This window comes from Haliotis rubra, unplaced genomic scaffold (assembly GCF_003918875.1).
Source record: "Haliotis rubra isolate DU_JTF1 unplaced genomic scaffold, ASM391887v1 Scf340, whole genome shotgun sequence".
Taxonomy (NCBI): Eukaryota; Metazoa; Mollusca; class Gastropoda; order Lepetellida; family Haliotidae; genus Haliotis; species Haliotis rubra.
In genome coordinates this window covers 530,775-551,829 of record NW_025767014.1, presented here as the reverse complement: position 1 = coordinate 551,829, position 21,055 = coordinate 530,775, and the positions used below count along the sequence as shown (strand labels likewise).

Genomic DNA, 21,055 nt, shown 5'->3' with positions numbered 1-21,055 from the left:
ACACTGCCGACTGCCAGGGCTGCTGCACTAGTTCAAGGTTGATGTGGGGGTCATCAGCGCTGACTCCATGCGACGCCGTCTGCACGCTACAGGGCTCCATGCTCGACGTCCTTACGTTGGATCAATTCTGACTGACAGACACCGTAATGAGCGTATGCAATGGGCTAGCAGGCATTTTCAGTAAAGGTTACAACAATTGCATGGTGTGGTAGTCACTGACGAGTCACTTCTTCATCTACGTAATGCTGACGGCCGATTACGTGTTTGGCTAAGACGTGGTGAACGTTATGCTGATGAGTGTGTGGTTCAGACAGACCTTTGGGTGGTCGAAGTGTCATGGTCTGGGGTGGAATAAATTGCAATCACAGGACTGCCTTCATGTCTGTCAAGGGAGAGTGAATGCCCTTTATTACCGTGAGCAGATTCTTCAGAATCACATCGTATCTGTCTTCAATCACCACCAAGATGTCCATACTTTTCAACAGGACAACGCACAGGCACACACAACAAGACTTTCCATGCAGTATCTGGCCCAGCAACACATCCAGGTTATTCATTGGCCAGCACAGTCGCCAGATGTATCCCCCATGGAGCACTTGTGGGACGAAATTGGTCAAAGACTTTCGAGGCGACAACAGATGTGAAACATCCAGAAACTTGAGGCTGCACTACTGCAGAAGTGGAATGCCATCCTCAAGAACTCTATTCGGACGCTTATTGCCTCAATGAGGAGACGTTGAACTGCATGTGTCAATGCAAATGGCGGTCACACGCGATCTTGACTTTTCGATTTGACCCCACGTGTGTTTGATCCTTTCTGACTGTGGAACATTTCAATGAATGAGCGTCTTTTCTGTGTTGTTGTTTTTGACAGTCGTCCATCTGTTATTATCCACTCAAAAAATATCAATTCCTTACACGTGCTTTTAATAATCTGAACGTTTATAAGTGGTGCGTTTTCAATGATGTTCAGTATATTTCCCACGGACCATAATGAAACGTAGGCTGATATGAATTTAACTGAGATTGGGTTAACGTGATTATACTTCCATAGATTGCAGCAACAGCCACACAACCATGGCAACCAATGGAAATCCCACAGGTATCCGTTTGAAGAAACAGCTTGGTCTCGTCAGCACGACAAGTTACATCGTCGGCAGTATCATTGGTAAGATCTGGTACTTTCAGACCCTTGAAGATCCGGGTTAGAATTGGTCGTCTGTAAGATCTGGAACTTTCAGACCCGTGAAGATCCGGGTTAGAATTGGTCTTAATCTGCAGACCCGTGCTTGGTCTTGAAGATCTGGCAACGAGACGGATCCGGGTGGGTCAGGATCTCGCTGACTTGTTTGACACATGTCATCTGGTATCCCATCTCCGTAGATCAAATGGTCTCATTCGTACGAAGATTGTCTGGCTCGCTGACTCTATTGACACATGTTCGTATATACCGTAGATCAATGTCATCAGCCATATATATATAGGACGCCATATAGCCAGAGTGAATGAGTGAATTTGATGCCACGATCACAGGGTTCTGTCAGGGCAAAGGGACGCCGAAAATGGTGATGCCTTGGACGAGTGAACCGCCCATGCCCTCGAAGACATCTAGTCGGTTATCTAAGGCCTTGCCTTTACTGTGACTGATCTCTGCATGGTTTGTTGAACAATTTATGTTATTCTTTACTTCAAACATAATGATGCTGAAGGCAGGATTGCAAGTTTTTGCGATCAGTCTTATATCACTAAGATGTTATTTTCATTTAGATCTTGGAAATCAAAAGGACAAAACTCCATTGATTAAGCTAGGTCTATAATGTATATTATGCCATTTAGGACTGTCATTGGGATACACATCTGAAATGATAGTCATTCTTACAGACCCCGGAGCATTTATGATCGTACAACCCTTCCATTCCATCCCAGCTGAGCCCCATTATCAGCCTACAGAACTGAACTGGTATCTCTGTCAACCAATAGAATGCCATTCTCTACTCGTTCATCCAATAGAAGTATATTTTCAGCTCTACCATATTCAGATAACAGAATCCCACTATCATCTCTACCAGACTAGAATCCCTTTCTCAGCTCTACGAGATTATAGAATCCAATTGTCATTTCTATCAGCCTAAATCCCGGTCGCATCTCTATTGGCCAGTAGAATCCCATTTTTCATCTCTCTCAGCGCTTAGTGCATCCCATTTGGTTATGGGCGGTGGGATGGTTAAAGCGCTCGCGCGTCAAGCTGAAGACCCGGGTTCGATTCCCCACATGGGTACACTGTTTGAAGCCCATTTCTAGTGACCCCCGTCCTGATGTTGCTGGAACATCGCTAAATTTCACTCACTGATATGGTTATGTTTAACGTAATGAGATTTGAGTGTTTCCTTACAGGCTTCTGTACTTTCGGAATATATGTTCTCTGGCAAAAATAAACGAAAGTGATATTATGGTGCAACAGGGGCGTATGAACGAACTTGACAAGACGAAACCTTATCTACCACCATAACTACAATTTCATTTTGATAATCAATACTTTTCATAAATTAGACCACCACCACCCCCGCGCGCTCGCGCTCTGAAAACCGTTCATACGCCGTTTTGCAAGCACGACCTTATCTCTGTTTAGGTGTGGGTATTTTCATCAGCCCGACAGCCGTATTGGAAGGGGTGGGATCCTCGGTGGGCTTGTCTCTCCTTGTGTGGACGCTGTGTGGAGCTTTGACCTACTGCGGCGCCATGTGCTATGCTGAGTATGGTGCGTGGTATATTGTATTGTGATGTCTTTCTATTCATTATAAAATCTAGTATAATTCAATGCATAAACATACTGTGGTTTACGATCGTGTATATATGTTATTTAAATACTGTTCATTGCTGTATTTATTTGATTAAAAGACAATGTCGACAAATTGCAGGTACCCGTGTAAAGAAATCCGGCGGAACCTACACCTACATCCGAGAGGCGTTCGGAGACCTAGCCGGGTTCGTGTTCCTGTGGACTCAGCTGGTCATAGTCCGGCCGCTGTCCACCGGTCTGGCGTGTCTGGCCGCTGCAGAGTACATCATGAGGCCCGTCTACCTGGCCTGCCCCAACATGGCCCCCACAACAGCGAAAGCCATGCTGGCATTTGTCATATTAGGTAAATCGGTCACAGCGACGGATAAGTCAGTGAGAATGAGTGAGTCTGTTTTTACGCCGCTTTTAGCAACATTACAGCAATATCACGGCGGGGACACCAGAAATGGGCTTCACACATTGTACCTATGTGGGGAATCGCACCCGGGACTTCGGCGTGACGAGCGAACGCATTAACCACTAGGCTACCCCACCGCCCACACAGCGTCGGATAAAATATGTAGCCATTTTCTTTGAATTGTTAAATTCTCAACTATGGTCAAGAAAGGTGTCTACAGTGAGAGTACAAAGCTTTGTTAGCTAATGTTCTTAATAAACCATGGGCTACCTTGACAAGAGAAGTACCGGGTCAGTATGGTTCTGTGTGGTGTGTGGTGTGTGGTGTGGGTGTTTGTATGGCAGTCTACGAAAGTTAATGAGTGAGTTTAGTTTTACGCCGCACTCAGTATTATTACAGCTATATGGCAGCAGTCTGTAAATAATCGAGTCTGGACCAGACAATCCAGTGATCAACAGCGTGAGCATCTATCTACGCAATCTACGAAAGTAATACATGTAATACATGAATTCAAATAAAGGTTAATTTAGCTCTACGTACTCAACTGTAGCGAAAGCATGTGGTCTGGCTCAGTCTGAACTGAACTGCATTATACTCAAGTCGGTGGCAGCGACATTAAAGGTACCATACAAGTACTGATTATACAACATGTTATGCACATTGAAACAATATTTCTAGTTTATTGCCATCTTTTTCGAGCAGTTACAGAACGCACCTAAAAAGTTATGTCAAACTAGACTATCTATGAATTTCAATTTCCCTTTCTATGGAAAACTACTAAACAGTACCTAATGTCACAAAATATAGCTAACTCGGCTCAGGGTAGGTCTCATGATCTAATTACCGAGAAGTGCAAGTGGACAGATTTGGCTCTGGAACTTCATATTTGCCTTTTTTATAAAACTTAAAATGGGAACACCGTCATGTGGTAGTGTGAGAAAATTATGCTGTTTTCAAAAGCAAACTATTTCGAAATTTGTATGTAAATATTTTTGTAAGCTAACTTGTTTCAGGATATAAGTGTCCTGACATTCTTTATAATTAGCTAAATACATATTTCAAATGCTTAAAGGAATTACCTTCGAAATATAGGAATGTTTTCTTTTAATTCACGGTGTCCAAAGTCGTGTCCTTGAGTGGGTTGGGGACGGGAGAACTAAAAAGCTGACATGCTCTGAATATACGCTGAATGTACTTTTGTTATCATTAATATAATTGTATGACATCGTACAACGGCGGGTTGTGCGACCTGCGTTAACTGGTGAATATGCAATTTCTCTAGCACACATACTGCTGCTATTTCAGGGTTTTTCGTTGCGGCAAATATGTACAGTGTGCGACTGGGCTCCTGGCTTCAGACTGTGTCTACTGTGTATAAAGTGGGTGCGCTGGTGACCATCGTTTTTGCTGGGATTCTACATTTGTGTCAAGGTCAGCAGCCTTGATCCCTGTATCTCTAAAAATCAGGCATATTGATTCAGACACAAGTTTGCAATCATACATAACGGATCATTCATCAGATTCAATGTCGTATCTCCATTACCTTATTTAAAAAAAAATGCATTACCTTATATGAGTGAGTGAGTTTAGTTTTACGTGGCACTCAGCAATATTCCAGCTATATGGCGGCGGTCTCTAAATAATCAAGAGTTTGGACCAGACAATCCAGTGATCAACGCAATTGAGATAGGATTACATGTGTCAACAAAGTGTTACGGTTATTAATCTGCCGTGACAAAAGGTTTAAGAGTCCCCTTTGAACCAGCAAAATAGAACAAAGACAAGTCTAAAATATTCAATAATATATTGAACAAACAATGTGCCAGCTACAATGAATGACAATACAGATATCTAGTACAATGCAATTGAGGCACAATTCGAAAATATTGGGTCACAAATATTAAATATTAACTCACCAGAGTATTGACATTTACAGTGAAAACAGATATACTGACTGCTGGTTGTCTACAATGACAGCAGTTGAATAGACAAGCACGATCAGTCTTGAAATGTTGAACAGCTTGACGATGGCAGACAGATGTGTATAAATCCAGTCATGTGATAATCCCGTGTCGCACTACTCAACAACAAGCCTTTATTTAGCTCTTACACAATTCTCGAGCATTCTAGCAAAGCTAGGCTCCATATATTCTCCCAGAACGCCACGGAACCACGTGGAAAACACACGACATGACAAGACTCGGAAGTTAAAACCACTCTCCTTCCCAAAGTTCCATGCGGCCAGCCAGCATGGTACCTCTGCCACAGACCAGAAAGATGTGACGATTCGTCACATCTTACATAGGCTAGTCTATTCAATATAATGTACATATTTCTTAACTCGTTTATTTTGTATGGGTCTACACATCTAATTAAACATCATTGTTAGAATGGTTTAGTTTCACTGAGAAAATATCCTAAGGCGTGTAACTATTTCAGTATGCGTAGCGATCCTTTGTTTACATGGGTTGTACGGCTCCACGTGCTGTCATCGAAGCTTTATTATGGAGAGCAAACCATCCAGCCCCATTGATATATAAATATGTATTGTCATAAACCTTACTGTGGCCGTTGTAGATTATTTATGTAACAATGTAAAACATTATGAAGACCGCGCCGAATCGCTTACGTTGGGCCGGTATCTCCTTACTTACGTATATGCGCGTTTGTTTACAAACAGAGAAAAGGCCGGTCACGTGATATGCAAATTAGCCTGCGTGGCTGTGATGTTATGCTAAATCAGCACTGCGCCGGAGTGTGAGTTAAAACAAAATAAAGCCATCCAAGGGAGGCAACTCTGAAGTGCTATCAAAAAGGCGTGCCGCTACAAATACTTTTGCCATTGAACATATATGATGCGAGATGCGAGCCAAACCCCACACTCAAAACTTTAAACATTGTGACCCATAATAATTCTCAGTTAATCAATGTGATATTACAAATTACAAAAAAAAACACACACTCTCATAACACAAGTCAGCGAGCCTGACCACCCGATCCCGTTAGTAGCCTCTTACGACAAGCATGGGTAACTGACGACCAATTCTAACCCGGATCTTCAGGGGTTTACCATATATGTCTGATGTTTACTTTTTCAGGTCACACAGAGAACTTCAGAGACCCCTTCAGAACCACAGGTGTGACTGCTGGAGGTGTTGCCTTGTCGGTCTACGCCGGTCTCTACACCTACGGTGGCTGGTATGGCACTGGTCATATTAGTGAACATCTGTTGTCATCTATGAGTTTTGGACCCATTCATATAATTTTATAACTATTTGCCCTCTATTGCAAATGGTTTGGGGTTGGATTGGTTTGTTGTTTAACGTCGCACTGAGCAATATTCCAGCTTTATGGCGGCGGTCTGTAAATAATCGAATCTGGACCAGACAATTCAGTGATCAGCATGAGCATCGATCTACGCAATTGGGATACGATGACATGTGTCATTTAAATGTCAGCAGATTCCATCAACACACGTTCCTGCGGCAATGCATTCCCAGGCTATTCATATCATGCAAAGAAGCTGAATAGAGGTCAAACTATTGACATGTAACAATTACAAACATCAGATAATGACGTTGATTTTCTGAATTTTCTCATAAGTAAGTTCGTTTGTAAGCAAAACATGTTTTCCTCAGAGAATTTAAACGTGGTATACATATCAGTGCTTGTCTTTTTTTATGAATACATGAACTGTAACAACGACTCTATATAAAACATTACCTTAACTGTCCCACTTATTTATTGTCACCCCAGGGATAATGTCAATATCGCCGTTGAAGAAGTCATTCGACCCCACAGGTAAATGCATCAGTTAATGGAATCTGTTTTGTGTAAAAAATCAACATTACACTGACAATGTATACATAATGATTTCCAAAGTATGTTTTACGCCGCTTTTAGCAATATTCCAGCAATATCACGGCGGGGGACACCAGAAATGGGCTTCACACATTGTACCTATTCTCGGAATCGAACCCAGGTCTTCGGCGTGACGAGCGAACGCTTTAACCACTAGGCTACCTAATCGCCCCCTGGCGGACATGAAGCAAACCAGAAACGGTTGTTGGCTGGTGATACAGTGGATATAGTGGTATCCCAGTTGGTTTCAGTATCGCACCTGTTCAGTATTTCGAGGTATAGTAACGCACAGATAACGGCTGTTTAATCGAATTCAGTTTTAGTTGTTTGCTTGGCGGTGTACGACGTAGATATATATCCTTATATGTATGGTAAATGTATGATGTAATTCATTGTTTTCGTGATCTTACCTTTCACAGAACCATCCCCACCGCAATCCTCGGTGGCCTTGCCATACCAACCTTGACCTACATTCTTGGCAATGTCGCGTACCACGCTGTACTCACTAATGCCGAGATTCAGTCTGGCGTTGCAGTCGCTGTTGTGAGTAAATACCATAATTATATCACCAAAACGTAGGCCATAAAATTAATATATGAGTCTGTACATAATTGTATGTTCTTTACTTACTGACTGTTCTGCAATAGGATTTTGAAAATGCGTGTTGTCTCCTGGTGAAGATCCAGGTTAGAACTGGTCTTTAGTAACCCATGCTTGTCTCCCCGTGAAGATCCGGGTTAGAACTGGTCTTCAGTAACCCATGCTTGTCTCCCCGTGAAGATCCGGGTTAGAACTGGTCTTTAGTAACCCATGCTTGTCTCCCCGTGAAGATCCGGGTTAGAACTGGTCTTCAGTAACCCATGCCTCTCTCCCCGTGAAGATCCGGGTTAGAACTGGTCTTTAGTAACCCATGCTTGTCTCCCCGTGAAGATCCGGGTTAGAACTGGTCTTCAGTAACCCATGCTTGTCTCCCTGTGAAGATTCGGGTTAGAACTGGTCTTCAGTAACCCATGCTTGTCTCCCCGTGAAGATCCGGGTTAGAACTGGTCTTTAGTAACCCATGCTTGTCTCCCCGTGAAGATCCGGGTTAGAACTGGTCTTCAGTAACCCATGCTTGTCTCCCCGTGAAGATCCGGGTTAGAACTGGTCTTTAGTAACCCATGCTTGTCTCCCTCTGAAGGTCCGGGTTAGAACTGGTCTTCAGTAACCCATGCTTGTCTCCCCGTGAAGGTCCGGGTTAGAAATGGTCTTCAGTAACCCATGCTTGTCTCCCCGTGAAGGTCCGGGTTAGAACTGGTCTTCAGTAACCCATGCTTGTCTCCCTGTGAAGATCCGGGTTAGAACTGGTCTTCAGTAACCCATGCTTGTATCCCCGTGAAGATCCGGGTTACAATTGGTCTGCAGCAACCCATGCTTGTCTCCCGTGAAGATCCGGGTTAGGGTGGTCTGCAGCAACCCATGCTTGTCTCCCCGTGAAGATCCAGGTTAGAACTGGTCTTCAGCAACCCATGCTTGTATCCCCGTGAAGATCCGGGTTAGAACTGGTCTGCAGCAACCCATGCTTGTATCCCCGTGAAGATCCGGGTTAGAATTGGTCTTCAGTAACCCATGCTTGTCTCCCCGTGAAGATCCAGGTTAGAACTGGTCTGCAGCAACCCATGCTTGTCTCCCGTGAAGATCCGGGTTAGGAATTGGTCTGCAGCAACCCATGCTTGTCTCCCCGTGAAGATCCGGGTTAGAACTGGTCTGCAGCAACCCATGCTTGTCTGCCCGTGAAGATCCGGGTTAGAATTGGTCTGCAGCAACCCATGCTTGTCTCCCCGTGAAGATCCGGGTAAGAATTGGTCTGCAGCAACCCATGCTTGTCTCCCCGTGAAGATCCAGGTTAGAACTGGTCTTCAGTAACCCATGCTTGTATCCCCGTGAAGATCCGGGTTAGAACTGGTCTTCAGCAACCCATGCTTGTCTCCCCGTGAAGATCCGGGTTAGAATTGGTCTGCAGCAACCCATGCTTGTCTCCCCGTGAAGATCCGGGTTAGAACTGGTCTTTAGTAACCCATGCTTGTCTCCCCGTGAAGATCCGGGTTAGAACTGGTCTTCAGTAACCCATGCTTGTCTCCCCGTGAAGATCCGGGTTAGAACTGGTCTTTAGTAACCCATGCTTGTCTCCCCGTGAAGATCCGGGTTAGAACTGGTCTTCAGTAACCCATGCTTGTCTCCCCGTGAAGATTCGGGTTAGAACTGGTCTTTAGTAACCCATGCTTGTCTCCCCGTGAAGATCCGGGTTAGAACTGGTCTTCAGTAACCCATGCTTGTCTCCCTGTGAAGGTCCGGGTTAGAACTGGTCTTCAGTAACCCATGCTTGTCTCCCCGTGAAGGTCCGGGTTAGAACTGGTCTTCAGTAACCCATGCTTGTCTCCCTGTGAAGGTCCGGGTTAGAACTGGTCTTCAGTAACCCATGCTTGTCTCCCCGTGAAGATCCGGGTTAGAACTGGTCTTCAGTAACCCATGCTTGTCTCCCTGTGAAGATCCGGGTTAGAACTGGTCTTCAGTAACCCATGCTTGTATCCCCGTGAAGATCCGGGTTAGAATTGGTCTGCAGCAACCCATGCTTGTCTCCCCGTGAAGATCCGGGTTAGAATTGGTCTGCAGCAACCCATGCTTGTCTCCCCGTGAAGATCCAGGTTAGAACTGGTCTTCAGTAACCCATGCTTGTATCCCCGTGAAGATCCGGGTTAGAACTGGTCTGCAGCAACCCATGCTTGTATCCCCGTGAAGATCCGGGTTAGAATTGGTCTTCAGTAACCCATGCTTGTCTCCCCGTGAAGATCCAGGTTAGAACTGGTCTGCAGCAACCCATGCTTGTCTCCCCGTGAAGATCCGGGTTAGAATTGGTCTGCAGCAACCCATGCTTGTCTCCCCGTGAAGATCCGGGTTAGAACTGGTCTGCAGCAACCCATGCTTGTCTGTCCGTGAAGATCCGGGTTAGAATTGGTCTGCAGCAACCCATGCTTGTCTCCCCGTGAAGATCCGGGTAAGAACTGGTCTTCAGTAACCCATGCTTGTATCCCCGTGAAGATCCGGGTTAGAACTGGTCTTCAGCAACCCATGCTTGTCTCCCCGTGAAGATCCGGGTTAGAATTGGTCTGCAGCAACCCATGCTTGTCTCCCCGTGAAGATCCGGGTAAGAATTGGTCTGCAGCAACCCATGCTTGTCTCCCCGTGAAGATCCGGGTTAGAACTGGTCTTCAGTAACCCATGCTTGTATCCCCGTGAAGATCCGGGTTAGAATTGGTCTGCAGCAACCCATGCTTGTCTCCCCGTGAAGATCCGGGTTAGAACTGGTCTGCAGCAACCCATGCTTGTCTGCCCGTGAAGATCCGGGTTAGAATTGGTCTGCAGCAACCCATGCTTGTCTCCCCGTGAAGATCCGGGTAAGGATTGGTCTGCAGCAACCCATGCTTGTCTCCCCGTGAAGATCCGGGTTAGAACTGGTCTTCAGTAACCCATGCTTGTATCCCCGTGAAGATCCGGGTTAGAATTGGTCTGCAGCAACCCATGTTTGTCTCCCCGTGAAGAGCCGGGTTAGAATTGGTCTTCAGCAACCCATTAAATAAATAATGTAATATTGCTGAGCAGTGCGTTAAATCACAAACAAATTATATTCTTTGTAGGTGTTTGGGGAAAGAAAACTTGGATTCATAAAGTGGATCATATTGCCATGTGTTGCAATATCTGCAGCTGGAATAGCAAATGCCGTCATTTTCACGTCGTGCAGGTGAGACATTCTCCCGGATACGTGATGTGTTAAGTGATTCCTATATCTTAACGATAAGTTAAACCAGAAGATCTTACGCAACAGTAAAAGTGTGAAACCAGTTAAATGTTATAACGTAACAACTCTATCGTAAAAGGGGCGGTGGGGTAGCCTAATGGTTAAAGCGTTGGCTCGTCACGCCGAAGACCCGGGTTCGAATCCCCACATGGGTACAATGTGTGAAGCCCATTTCTGGTGTCCCCCGCCGTGATGTTGCTGGAATATTGCTAAAAGCGGCGTAAAACCAAACTCAGTCAGTCAGTCAGTCTATCGTAAAAGGAACCGAGGTTACAACTCAATGTAGACATCCTTTCAATGCAATGGAAGGGAATGGCAGTACACCTTGGCGTTGTAGTAGACACCTCTGTGGCATTACAGTTGCTGTGACAGTACAAGATATAAGTGTTATAACAGTGTTAAAAGCAATAAAGCTAGTTGTAATCAAATTCACCTGGCACTAACAGTCAAACTGCCGAAATATGCCTCAACTGGATAGTCATGAAGAAAGTGAGTGAGGTTTACGCCTTTGTTTCAGTATTCCAGCAATGTTATGGCGGGGTAAACCAGAAATGTGTGAAACCTCTCTCTCTTCTCAACCCCCCACCACTCTCTCTCTCTCTCTCTCTCTCTCACACACACACACACACACACACACTCTCTCTCTCTCTCTTCACACACAATGAACACAATGATAAACATACATATTATACCTTGTCTGACGTTTTAATATTTATCTTTATTAAGAGTACATTTTTAAAATGATTAAATCTATATGTTCAGAATAAACTTTGTGGGAGGTCGAGATGGACTGTTTCCACGGTTTCTGAGTATGATCAGTGTCCCAAGAGGAACTCCCCAACCGTCCATCATAGCACTGGTATGTTAAGGGTGCGACATGTATGCATGTCGTTAGATTTGATACAATCCTGATTGAATTCTAATGACTTTGTTGTCAGGGCTTGTGGTGTTAACTGTCGGGAAGTTTAAGTAAACACTTGAATACTGAATTTGACCCAAACGTTTGAAACGGTATTGAAATGTTACACGGTTGAAAAAAAACCCAGCCGAAACATGGCAACGAAGTAGGTCCAACATGCAACTGACTGTATCAAGTACATCATAGTCGAATAACCATTTCATCCTTGTTTTATGTTAGTCACCACCAAATACTTTCCTTTGACATCTGACCCCTCGTGAGGTTACCGTTGAATATCATTCTGACAACACATAAGTGAGACGTGATTTCATTCAGTGCAGTAGTTTCAGTTACTGTGTATGAGTGAGTGAGTTTAGTTGTACGCCGCACTCAGCAATATTCCAGCTATATGACGGCGGTCTGTAAATAATCGAGTCTGGACCAGACAATCCGGTGATCAACAGCATGAGCATCGACCTACACCAATGGGATACGATACTGTGTATAGCTATGATGCTGGAGTGGCTTTATACTGGTAACCCCCTGACTGAGGATAATATTTACATATGTATGGGGTCGTGACGCCAAGTTTTTCGGTAGTGTTTATCTGATCAATAACACTAGTCATAATGCGACAATAGACACGATAACGTCAGATATACATGTGCAAATCGGTTCCAGCCTTGGTTGATAACTCACAAGCTGTCAGTTGATTACTCACAAGCTATCAGTTGATTACTCACAAACTATCAGTTGATTACTCACAAGCTATCAGTCTCCACTTCTTTTGACTTATTCAACGTATAAATCTAGATTATCATTTCAGAAAAGAGAGATTATTAGACGCGTGTGTTTTAATATCGTATATTATATCATATGTCACGAATAACAACTGCATTATTCGACATTTGGCGAACGTAATACGCAATATGGACTCACAGGAGCGTAACAACATGCAACATGGTACCGGTAAGCATGGCCCCTTGGCTTACCCCTTGCGCTAACACCTGCAGTCATGCTTTCATATAATTTTCATGTCTTTTTCGCTGTTTAACCCCAATGGAATCTGTTTCGTCACATAATAGACAGATCATTCTCTGGTATTATATTATAAAGCCCACTGCCAACCCTGTTTAACTAAAACAGCATGGTGCCTGGTACACTATTACGAGGAAGTGGCTTCACGATTTTCTTTCAACCACTGCTGCTGTAAAATATTTGGGGGCGGTGGGGTACCATCTTCATGTACATGTATATGTACTGTCCCATGAATATCCGGTTAAGAATTGATCTTCAGCAACCCATGCTTGTCGTAAGGGACGACTAACGGGATGGGGTGATCAGACTAGCTGACTTCGTTGACAGGTATCAGCTTATCCCAGCTGTGTAGATCAATGCTCATGCTGTTGATCACTGGATTGTCTGGTCCAGACTCGGTTATTTACAAACCGCTGCCATAGAGCTAGAATATTGCCGAGTGTGTCGGTAAACCCATCCTCGATAATCTCCAGGGTATACCTTCCGATAAATCTCCACTAGTACCCTGGATACGTCTACGATAATTCTATTACCTCCCTTTGCTGGCTCCGCCTTCTCACAGTAGCCAAAGATAAGCTGTTATAACCGGGCTTGCCATTGTCAACAAAGATGGCGGCCGCAGCCGCGAAAGTTTCGGTGATGCTTCCTGAAAGGGAGACAACTTTTCTATGTTGAAGCGAGAACATACCCTCCCGAAGTCAGTTGTTTCCGCCGCCATTACTGTTTACCGAAGAACTTCCCAGCGCAGACACCTGATTGGATAAAAAGCCATCCAAGGGAGGGAATAAAATTATCGAGCCGTAGCTGCATCCAGGCGCATTCCAGGGTAATGGTGGAGATTTATCGGAACGTATACCCTGGAGATTATGGAGGATGCGTTAAAACATAAACAAACAAATATCTGTTGTTCTCAACAACTGTCAATAACAGTTCCTCATAACGACTATCTTCGTCTGTCTGGGAGATGTCAAGTCTGTGCTTGGGGCCTATGCGTTCTACAAGGCTGGAGGGGAATGTCTGGCAGTCTCTGGAATAGCCCTCATAAGGCGTGCACACCCAGATACCGACAAGACGTACAAGGTATGTTGACAGCGAGGCCGGTGGAGTAGCCTAGCCGTTAAACGTCCTCTCCTCATGCTGATGAGCGGGGTTAGATGCATGGGTACTGTGTGTGAGAAATTTATTTCTGGTGTTCTTTGTCGTGATTTTGTTTGGAAATTGCTAACACCATACTCATTCAGTCGAATCATAAAAATCCTGGTTAGAATTGATCTTCAGCAACCCATGCTTGTCTTAAGAGGCGACTAACGGGATTGGGTGGTCGGGCTCGCTGACTTGGTTGACACATGTCATCGTATCCTAATTGCTTAGATCGATGCTCATGTTGTTGATCACTGGATTGTCTGATCCAGATTCGATTATTTACAGACCGTTGCATTATAGGTGGAATATTGCTGAGTGCGGCGTTAAACAACAAACAAACACTCACATTGACACCTTAAAACCAGGAAACATTCATGAAATATCTGTTGAATATGAACACATTTTGTCAGGCGAACATCTGGTGACATGTATTTGTTAAATCCATCATTGCCACTTCTGTTTGATTATGAACGTAACAAATACAACAAAAATATAGAAACTGAATTCTCCATTGGTCTGGAGCGTTTGTTAAACGTGGTGTGCCTTTTCATCAAATGTTATTTGTGACGTGACACTACAATTCCATCAAAGTTGAGTCTGACATGATATAAGTTTCTGTATTAAAATAAAAACGATCTGTAAGATATTTTTCTTCAATAAAAAGACAACATTTTATACGGCGCGGTTGGCGATATGGCAGTCATTTAATCTATTCGAACCTGGACCAGGCAGACCGTTAACGGACAAAATAGGAAACGGGACCGCCCATCGGCACACAGCAACACACTAAGCTTAAAGTGCGAATCTTCCATCCAACTAGAGCTGCCTGGTAGGACCAGCCATAGAACACCGGATCCTAACCTTCGCACCAACCATCCTCGGCTACCCAGGGTGGTATATCTCCAGTCTGTTGTATTAAGTACCCTGGACACTGGCTTCTAGTTAAGCATGTCACCTCGTTAATGGCAGTACAATGTTCCTAAGAACTACAATTTATTTGCCCCCCACCTCCACCGACCCATCTTCCACATTGGGGTCATTGGTAGCTTCTGTAAACCTGAACATTTTCACACTCTCGCAGGTTCATTGGCTTTTCCCATGTATCTACGTACTGGCCTTCTTGGTGCTGTCTGTGACGGCCGTCGTGAACGACGCTGGCAAATATCTCCCCCCTTTCGTCCTAATGCTGCTCGGCGTCCCTCTCTACTACATGTCAAGAAGTCGCTGGTGGAAGCAGGGGCGACTCACCACAGTCAACAGTAAGTAGCCCTTCGTCTTAGTAGCCACTACGAGAGGAGACATCTCGGTTCATTCAGTAGTTACTAGCCCTATCTTCTTAGTAGCCTCTTCGTGAGGAGCCATCTCGGTTCATTCAGTAGTTACTAGCCCTATCTTCTTAGTAGCCCCTTCGTGAGGGGACATCTCGGTTCATTCAATAGTAAGTAGCCCTATCTCCAAGATCTCACCACAGTCAGTAGTAAGTAGCCATACGTCTTAGTAGCCTCTTCGTGAGGGACATCTCAGTTCATTCAATAGTAAGTAGCCTTACCTCCAGGATCTCACCACAGTCCGTAGTAAGCAGCCATACGTCTTAGTAGCCTCTTCGTGAGGGGACATATAGATTCATTCAGTAGTAAGTAGCCCCATCTCCAGGATCTCACCACAGTCAGTAGTAAGTAGCCATACGTCTTAGTAGCCTCTTCGTGAGGGGACATATAGATTCATTCAGTAGTAAGTAGCCCTATCTCCAGGATCTCACCACAGTCCGTAGTAAGTAGCCATACGTCTTAGTAGCCTCTTCGTGAGGGACATCTCAGTTCATTCAATAATAAGTAGCCCTATCTCCAGGATCTCACCACAGTCCGTAGTAAGTAGCCATACGTCTTAGTAGCCTCTTCGTGAGGGACATCTCAGTTCATTCAATAGTAAGTAGCCCTATCTCTAGGATCTCACCACAGTCAGTAGTAAGTAGCCATACGTCTTAGTAGCCTCTTCGTGAGGGGACATCTTGGTACATATAGTAGTAAGTAGCCCAGCCCACGGGAATATCCCACATAATAAGTAGGCTACCTCCTGAGTAGCCTCTTCGTGAGAGGACATCTCGCTTCATTCAAAAGTAAAAACACTAACTCCCCCTTCCTCATGAGCTTTTCTACTACATGAACTAGTGCTCAAACGAAAGTATATAGTGTGTTTGACCAAACTTGAAAAGAAAAGAAAAGCATATATAAATGAACATCTGTTTAAATCTACTAGAGTATTCAATTCTACAGCAAATGTACACAATTTCATTTGCATGCAATGTCGAAAGTACCATTGGCTGACACTGAAAGACACGTGGTATCATAGTCTGAACCTTTACACACGTCAACAAGGCGTTCGTTTCTGCTAAATGTCATCAAATGCTGAATCAGTAGACGCCAAAACACGTCGACGAATGACGTTAGACGTGATCCGTTGCCATTCCTGTAGGAGACATTGTTCCAGTTGTTGAGCGATGACAGGTGGCGCTGGTAGTCTTCTGATTTGTCGATCCAGGTAGTTCCATAGGTGTTTTATCGGATTCATGCCGGGAGAACATGCTGGCCACGGCAAAACAACAATGTTAGCGTTATGCAGAAAGTCGTTTGTTGCTCTTGCTGTATGAAGCCTTGCGTTATCTTGTTGGTAGACAATGCCACGTGGTTGTTGCTGGATAAATGGCAACACAACTGGTCGCAAAACTTCATCCCTGTATCTTCGAGCATTCAGGTTGCCATGAATAATCACAAGTGTCGTTTTGAGATCGCCGCAGATCCGACCTCACACCATCATGCTACCGGCTTCAAACAGTCGGACTTGCTGAACGCAATTTGGCGCTAAACGTTCACCTACTCGTCTGTAAACACAAGCTCGGTCTTCATTACTGTACAGGCAAAACCTACTTACGTCGGTGAACACACGTCGCCAACCACGCATCTGCCAATGTCGAGCTCGCTTGGCCCATGTCAATGGACGTCGGTTTTGAAGAGTCAGATGCACTCTGCGGTAGGGTCGACGTGCTCGAATGCCATGTTCTCTTAGTGTGTACACTGTATGTCGACTGATACGATGTCCTAGTGCCGTCGCTGCCGTTGACGTGGCCGTTACAAATCGATTTATCAGATGAATTGTCCGGATGTGTCAATCGTCACCGGGCGTTGTCACACGTGGTCGACCACTCCTAGGCCTGTCTGACGTATTGCCTGTTTGTCTTAGTCGTTGCATCAGTCTGATGACAGTTGGTCGGGTGCAGCCGAAGGTTCTGGCAATGACGATGTGGTTAGCTCCTTGTTGGGCCATTCCGACAGCTCCCTCTCTTTCGATTTGCCTCAAACGTAGCAAATTTTTGTGTTCTTTTTACTATAGTGCGTTTGGCTCAAAAGCGGACCGATGAATTGCAATCAAACTCGAAAACTAATAAACATATAATGCTCCATGAAACGCTGATTATAATCAAAACATCAGACCAACTCTGTGATTTGTCCCTTTCTCTGCACTCCTCCCTCGTAACAAACAGTGAACTGTGTCAATATTTTAATGATAGTTTGTTAAACAACTTTTTTTTAATGTTAGGACATAAATTCTGCAAAAACCTCACAGAGTTGGTCTGACGTTTTGATTATGATCAGTGTCTCATTGAGTATTAATTATTTTTCGAGTTAGATTGCAATTCATCGGTCCGCTTTTGAGGCAAACGGACTATACTACGTTACTCACGTGTCGCGTAGGCTGTTTATACCGTCAGTATGCACGTGCATTTCGTGTACATCAGAAAATGTCGTTAAGGATTTTTTGCGACGTTTAGGCGATTTGTTAACTTGTTTCGCCGTTTGTTCCCGGAAAGGGTTTGTCTGTACGTGTGTGACATGGCTCAGTATGGTTTTATGATTTCATTTTTATTTTTGTGATTTTCTATGTAATATTGTGCAGTGTATAGTTTATTTTGAGCACTAGTTTATATACTTGTCTCATGTTGGTCCATTACGAACATTAGTATTTACAATTCCGGACATGGCTTAGAGGTAAAGTCAAGAGAATAAGTTTCCGGCCAGCAATTTGAACTGCGAAAAGTTCATTGCCAAACTACACATATCATTCCCTGACATCGGGAAGACCTGGAAATTGTTGGTGTTCCTGTGCATACTTATGTCACTTTCAGATATTATCTGTCTCATCAAACAGGGTCAGTGACTTGCCTCTTTCCTCTTTGTATGGGGTCCGCCACGTGCCCATTTCGTGACACATCGGTTAACTCTCAGATATTCAGACCCGTGAAGATCCAGGTTACAAATTGATCTTCAGCAACCCATGCTTGTCGTAAGAGGCACCTAACGGGATCGGGTGGTCAGGCTCGCTGACTTGGTTGACACGCGTCATCGTATCCCAGTTGCATAGATCGATGCTCATGCTATTGATCACTGGACTGTCTGGTCCAGACTCGATTATTTACAGATCGCTGCCACATAGCTGGAATATTGCTTAGTCCGGCGTAAACAACCAACCAACCAACCAACCAACTAACTCAGATCTTTAACGAGAAACTGTGCTTTTATTGCCGGTACAATGAGTGAGTGAGCTTTTAGCAATATTCCAGCAATGGGCAGGGGACACCAGAAATGGGCTTCACACACTGTGCACATGTGGGGAATCGAACCCGGGTCTTCGGAGTGACGAACGTCTTAACCACTAGGCTACCCCACCGCCCTATTGCTGGTACAAGACGCATGCGTATAAGTCTTTGTTATGTTAACATGCATTAATTCATCCCACGACAGGTAAAAAAACAACTGCATAGGAAATGTTAAACGTCTTCCCATTGCAAATATATTGATAAGATATGCATATAAATCATAAATGCTATTCAGCACTGCCATTTGTAATACAAGGGCGATAACTCGTGATGTCTTCATGTCCCTTGTCAGCTGTCACGATGTTCGTGGACCTGGGCCCTTATTCTCGAAACGTTCGTAGCCCTAAAATTCTTAACTTTGATCGTAGCCAATGTGTTCAGAATGGGGCTTAAGGAGTTCTTAGGGCTACGAACGTTTCGAGAATAGCTAGCCTGGTAGCTAGCCTTACCCTTGTTTTGTGTGTTTGTTTAACTTCACACTAAGCAATATTCCATCTTTATGTAAATAATCGAGTCTGGACCAGACAATCCAGTGATCAACAGCATGAGCATCGATCTACACAATTGGGATACGATGACATGTGTCAACCAAGTCAGCGAGGCTCATCACCCGATCCCGTTAGTCGCCTCTTACGACAAGCATGGGTTACTGAAGATCAGTTCTAACCCGGATCTTCACGGGTAGCTAGCTTTACCGATAAAAAGTAAGACATCCGTGTGAACATTATAACGGTACGATTAATTTATCCTCAACCGGCCCATCAGGAGTGATGTACCCCGTGTTCTCTTTTTGAGGGCGGTGGGGTAGTCTAGTGGTTAAAGCGTTCGCTCGTCACGCTGAAGACCCGGGTTCGATTCCTCACATAAGCACAATGTGTGAAGCCAATTTCTGGTGTCCCCGCCGTGATATTGCTGGAATATTGCTAAAAGCGGGGTAAATAACTCACTCTCTTTATGAAGCCCTTCCTCACATTACACTGGCTCACGGTACTGACGGTGTATTGCTTAAAATCGTGTGTCTGTTTCAGAGTGGGTCACACTTCTCTGTCATCGCCTTCTGTTGTGTGAACACGCCACTCAACTTGTACTGTGACGAGGAGGTGTCCACTGACAGTCGATTGTATAACAAGGGCACGTCTCGATAAAGTACCATAGTTTGTACCACTCACGTGTATTACTACATTTGGCTAAACAATTACCACTGATTGATTGTAGGATGAATATTATTTTAACAAAATAATCAAAGTAACCAGATAGAACTTGAAATCACGCGTTTAGAAAGATACTTGAAACAGCGAGAAATTATTTGAAATAACGAGAAAATAATCAAGTATAAATTTATTTTAGAAATTTCAAGCAAAAATCCCGTTTAATTGAAATAACGAGAAATTTGCGCCACAAAAGAGGCACCAATAGGTGACGTGAGACAGTCACGTTGATGTAAATAGTACAAATCGCAGTACACAGCTGACGGTACTCTTATACTCGGGACTCTCAGGACTCTCTCGACACGTGGACCAGGGCTCTCTTCTCTCCTGTTTTGGGGCGGTGGCGTAGCCTTGTGGTAAAAGCGTTCGCTTGTCACGCCGAACGCCCGGGTTCGATTCCCCACATAGGTAAAATGTGTGAAGCCCATTTCTGGTGTCCCCCGCCGTGAAAATGCTGAAATATTGCTACAAGCGGCGTAAAACCAAACTCACACACCCACTCTCTCCTATTTACCAGCAAACGTATAGTAAATTACATTTGTGACTTAAAAAATCCGTATGATGAAAATTACCTTCAAGGTTGCAATATCTAAACTAAGTGTTTCGTTTAATCAAACATGAAAAGCCTAGGCTCATGTTCATGAAGTGATTGTTTGACTTTAACTATAGTATACCCGGTATCACTAGGCTAGAGCAATAACCCAGCATTAATCTGTACTAGTGCAAGTGGCCACCAAAACCCAAACATTGCCATTGTTATACTAGAGCAATAATCATGAAAGTTCACAATCTGTCCACGAATATATTGATATATCAGGGAGATCCACCAAATTTGTGATAGTCGGTTGATTAAGCTAGGTCCATAATGTATATTTTGCCAGCTAGACCCTAACCGGGATACGCACATGAAATGATAGTCATTCTTAAACACACACGCACGCACGCACGCACGCACGCACGCACACACACACACGCACTACCCATCAAAAGTTTAGACTCGCCACAATGTAGCCACTTACTTCAGGCAACTGTTCTGAACTAGAATTTACCAAGTATTCCATACTGTTTAAAGGTACTGTTTACACATGAACTGATGTATTGTAAAAAAAATTGTAACGTTGAAAAGATTATTGTCATGAATTCAATAAATGATGAAAATTGGCGAATTCTTAACAAAACTTTACACTAAAACGCAGCTGTTCACATGCACTATATTTGCACATG

General features: G+C 44.1%; 1 protein-coding gene across 2 annotated transcripts in view; it reads left to right on the top strand.

Moving 5' to 3' along the window:
• LOC124284648 (Y+L amino acid transporter 2-like) overlaps window positions 1–20,236 on the top strand; it is a 34,689-nt gene extending 14,453 nt beyond the window's left edge. The window contains exons 2-13 of one of the 2 annotated variants that reach the window (XM_046720752.1): window positions 1,055–1,168; window positions 2,630–2,758; window positions 2,919–3,143; window positions 4,503–4,628; window positions 6,296–6,395; window positions 6,954–6,998; window positions 7,478–7,601; window positions 10,733–10,836; window positions 11,656–11,752; window positions 13,760–13,909; window positions 15,054–15,231; window positions 19,652–20,236. In XM_046720752.1, coding sequence (XP_046576708.1) covers window positions 1,055–1,168; window positions 2,630–2,758; window positions 2,919–3,143; window positions 4,503–4,628; window positions 6,296–6,395; window positions 6,954–6,998; window positions 7,478–7,601; window positions 10,733–10,836; window positions 11,656–11,752; window positions 13,760–13,909; window positions 15,054–15,231; window positions 19,652–19,716 — 1,457 coding nt within the window. In that variant the 3' untranslated portion in view covers window positions 19,717–20,236. The remainder of the gene's footprint in view (window positions 1–1,054; window positions 1,169–2,629; window positions 2,759–2,918; window positions 3,144–4,502; window positions 4,629–6,295; window positions 6,396–6,953; window positions 6,999–7,477; window positions 7,602–10,732; window positions 10,837–11,655; window positions 11,753–13,759; window positions 13,910–15,053; window positions 15,232–19,651) is intronic. The other variant, XM_046720753.1, reaches the window with a different exon arrangement.
• Window positions 20,237–21,055: the final 819 nt, after the last annotated feature.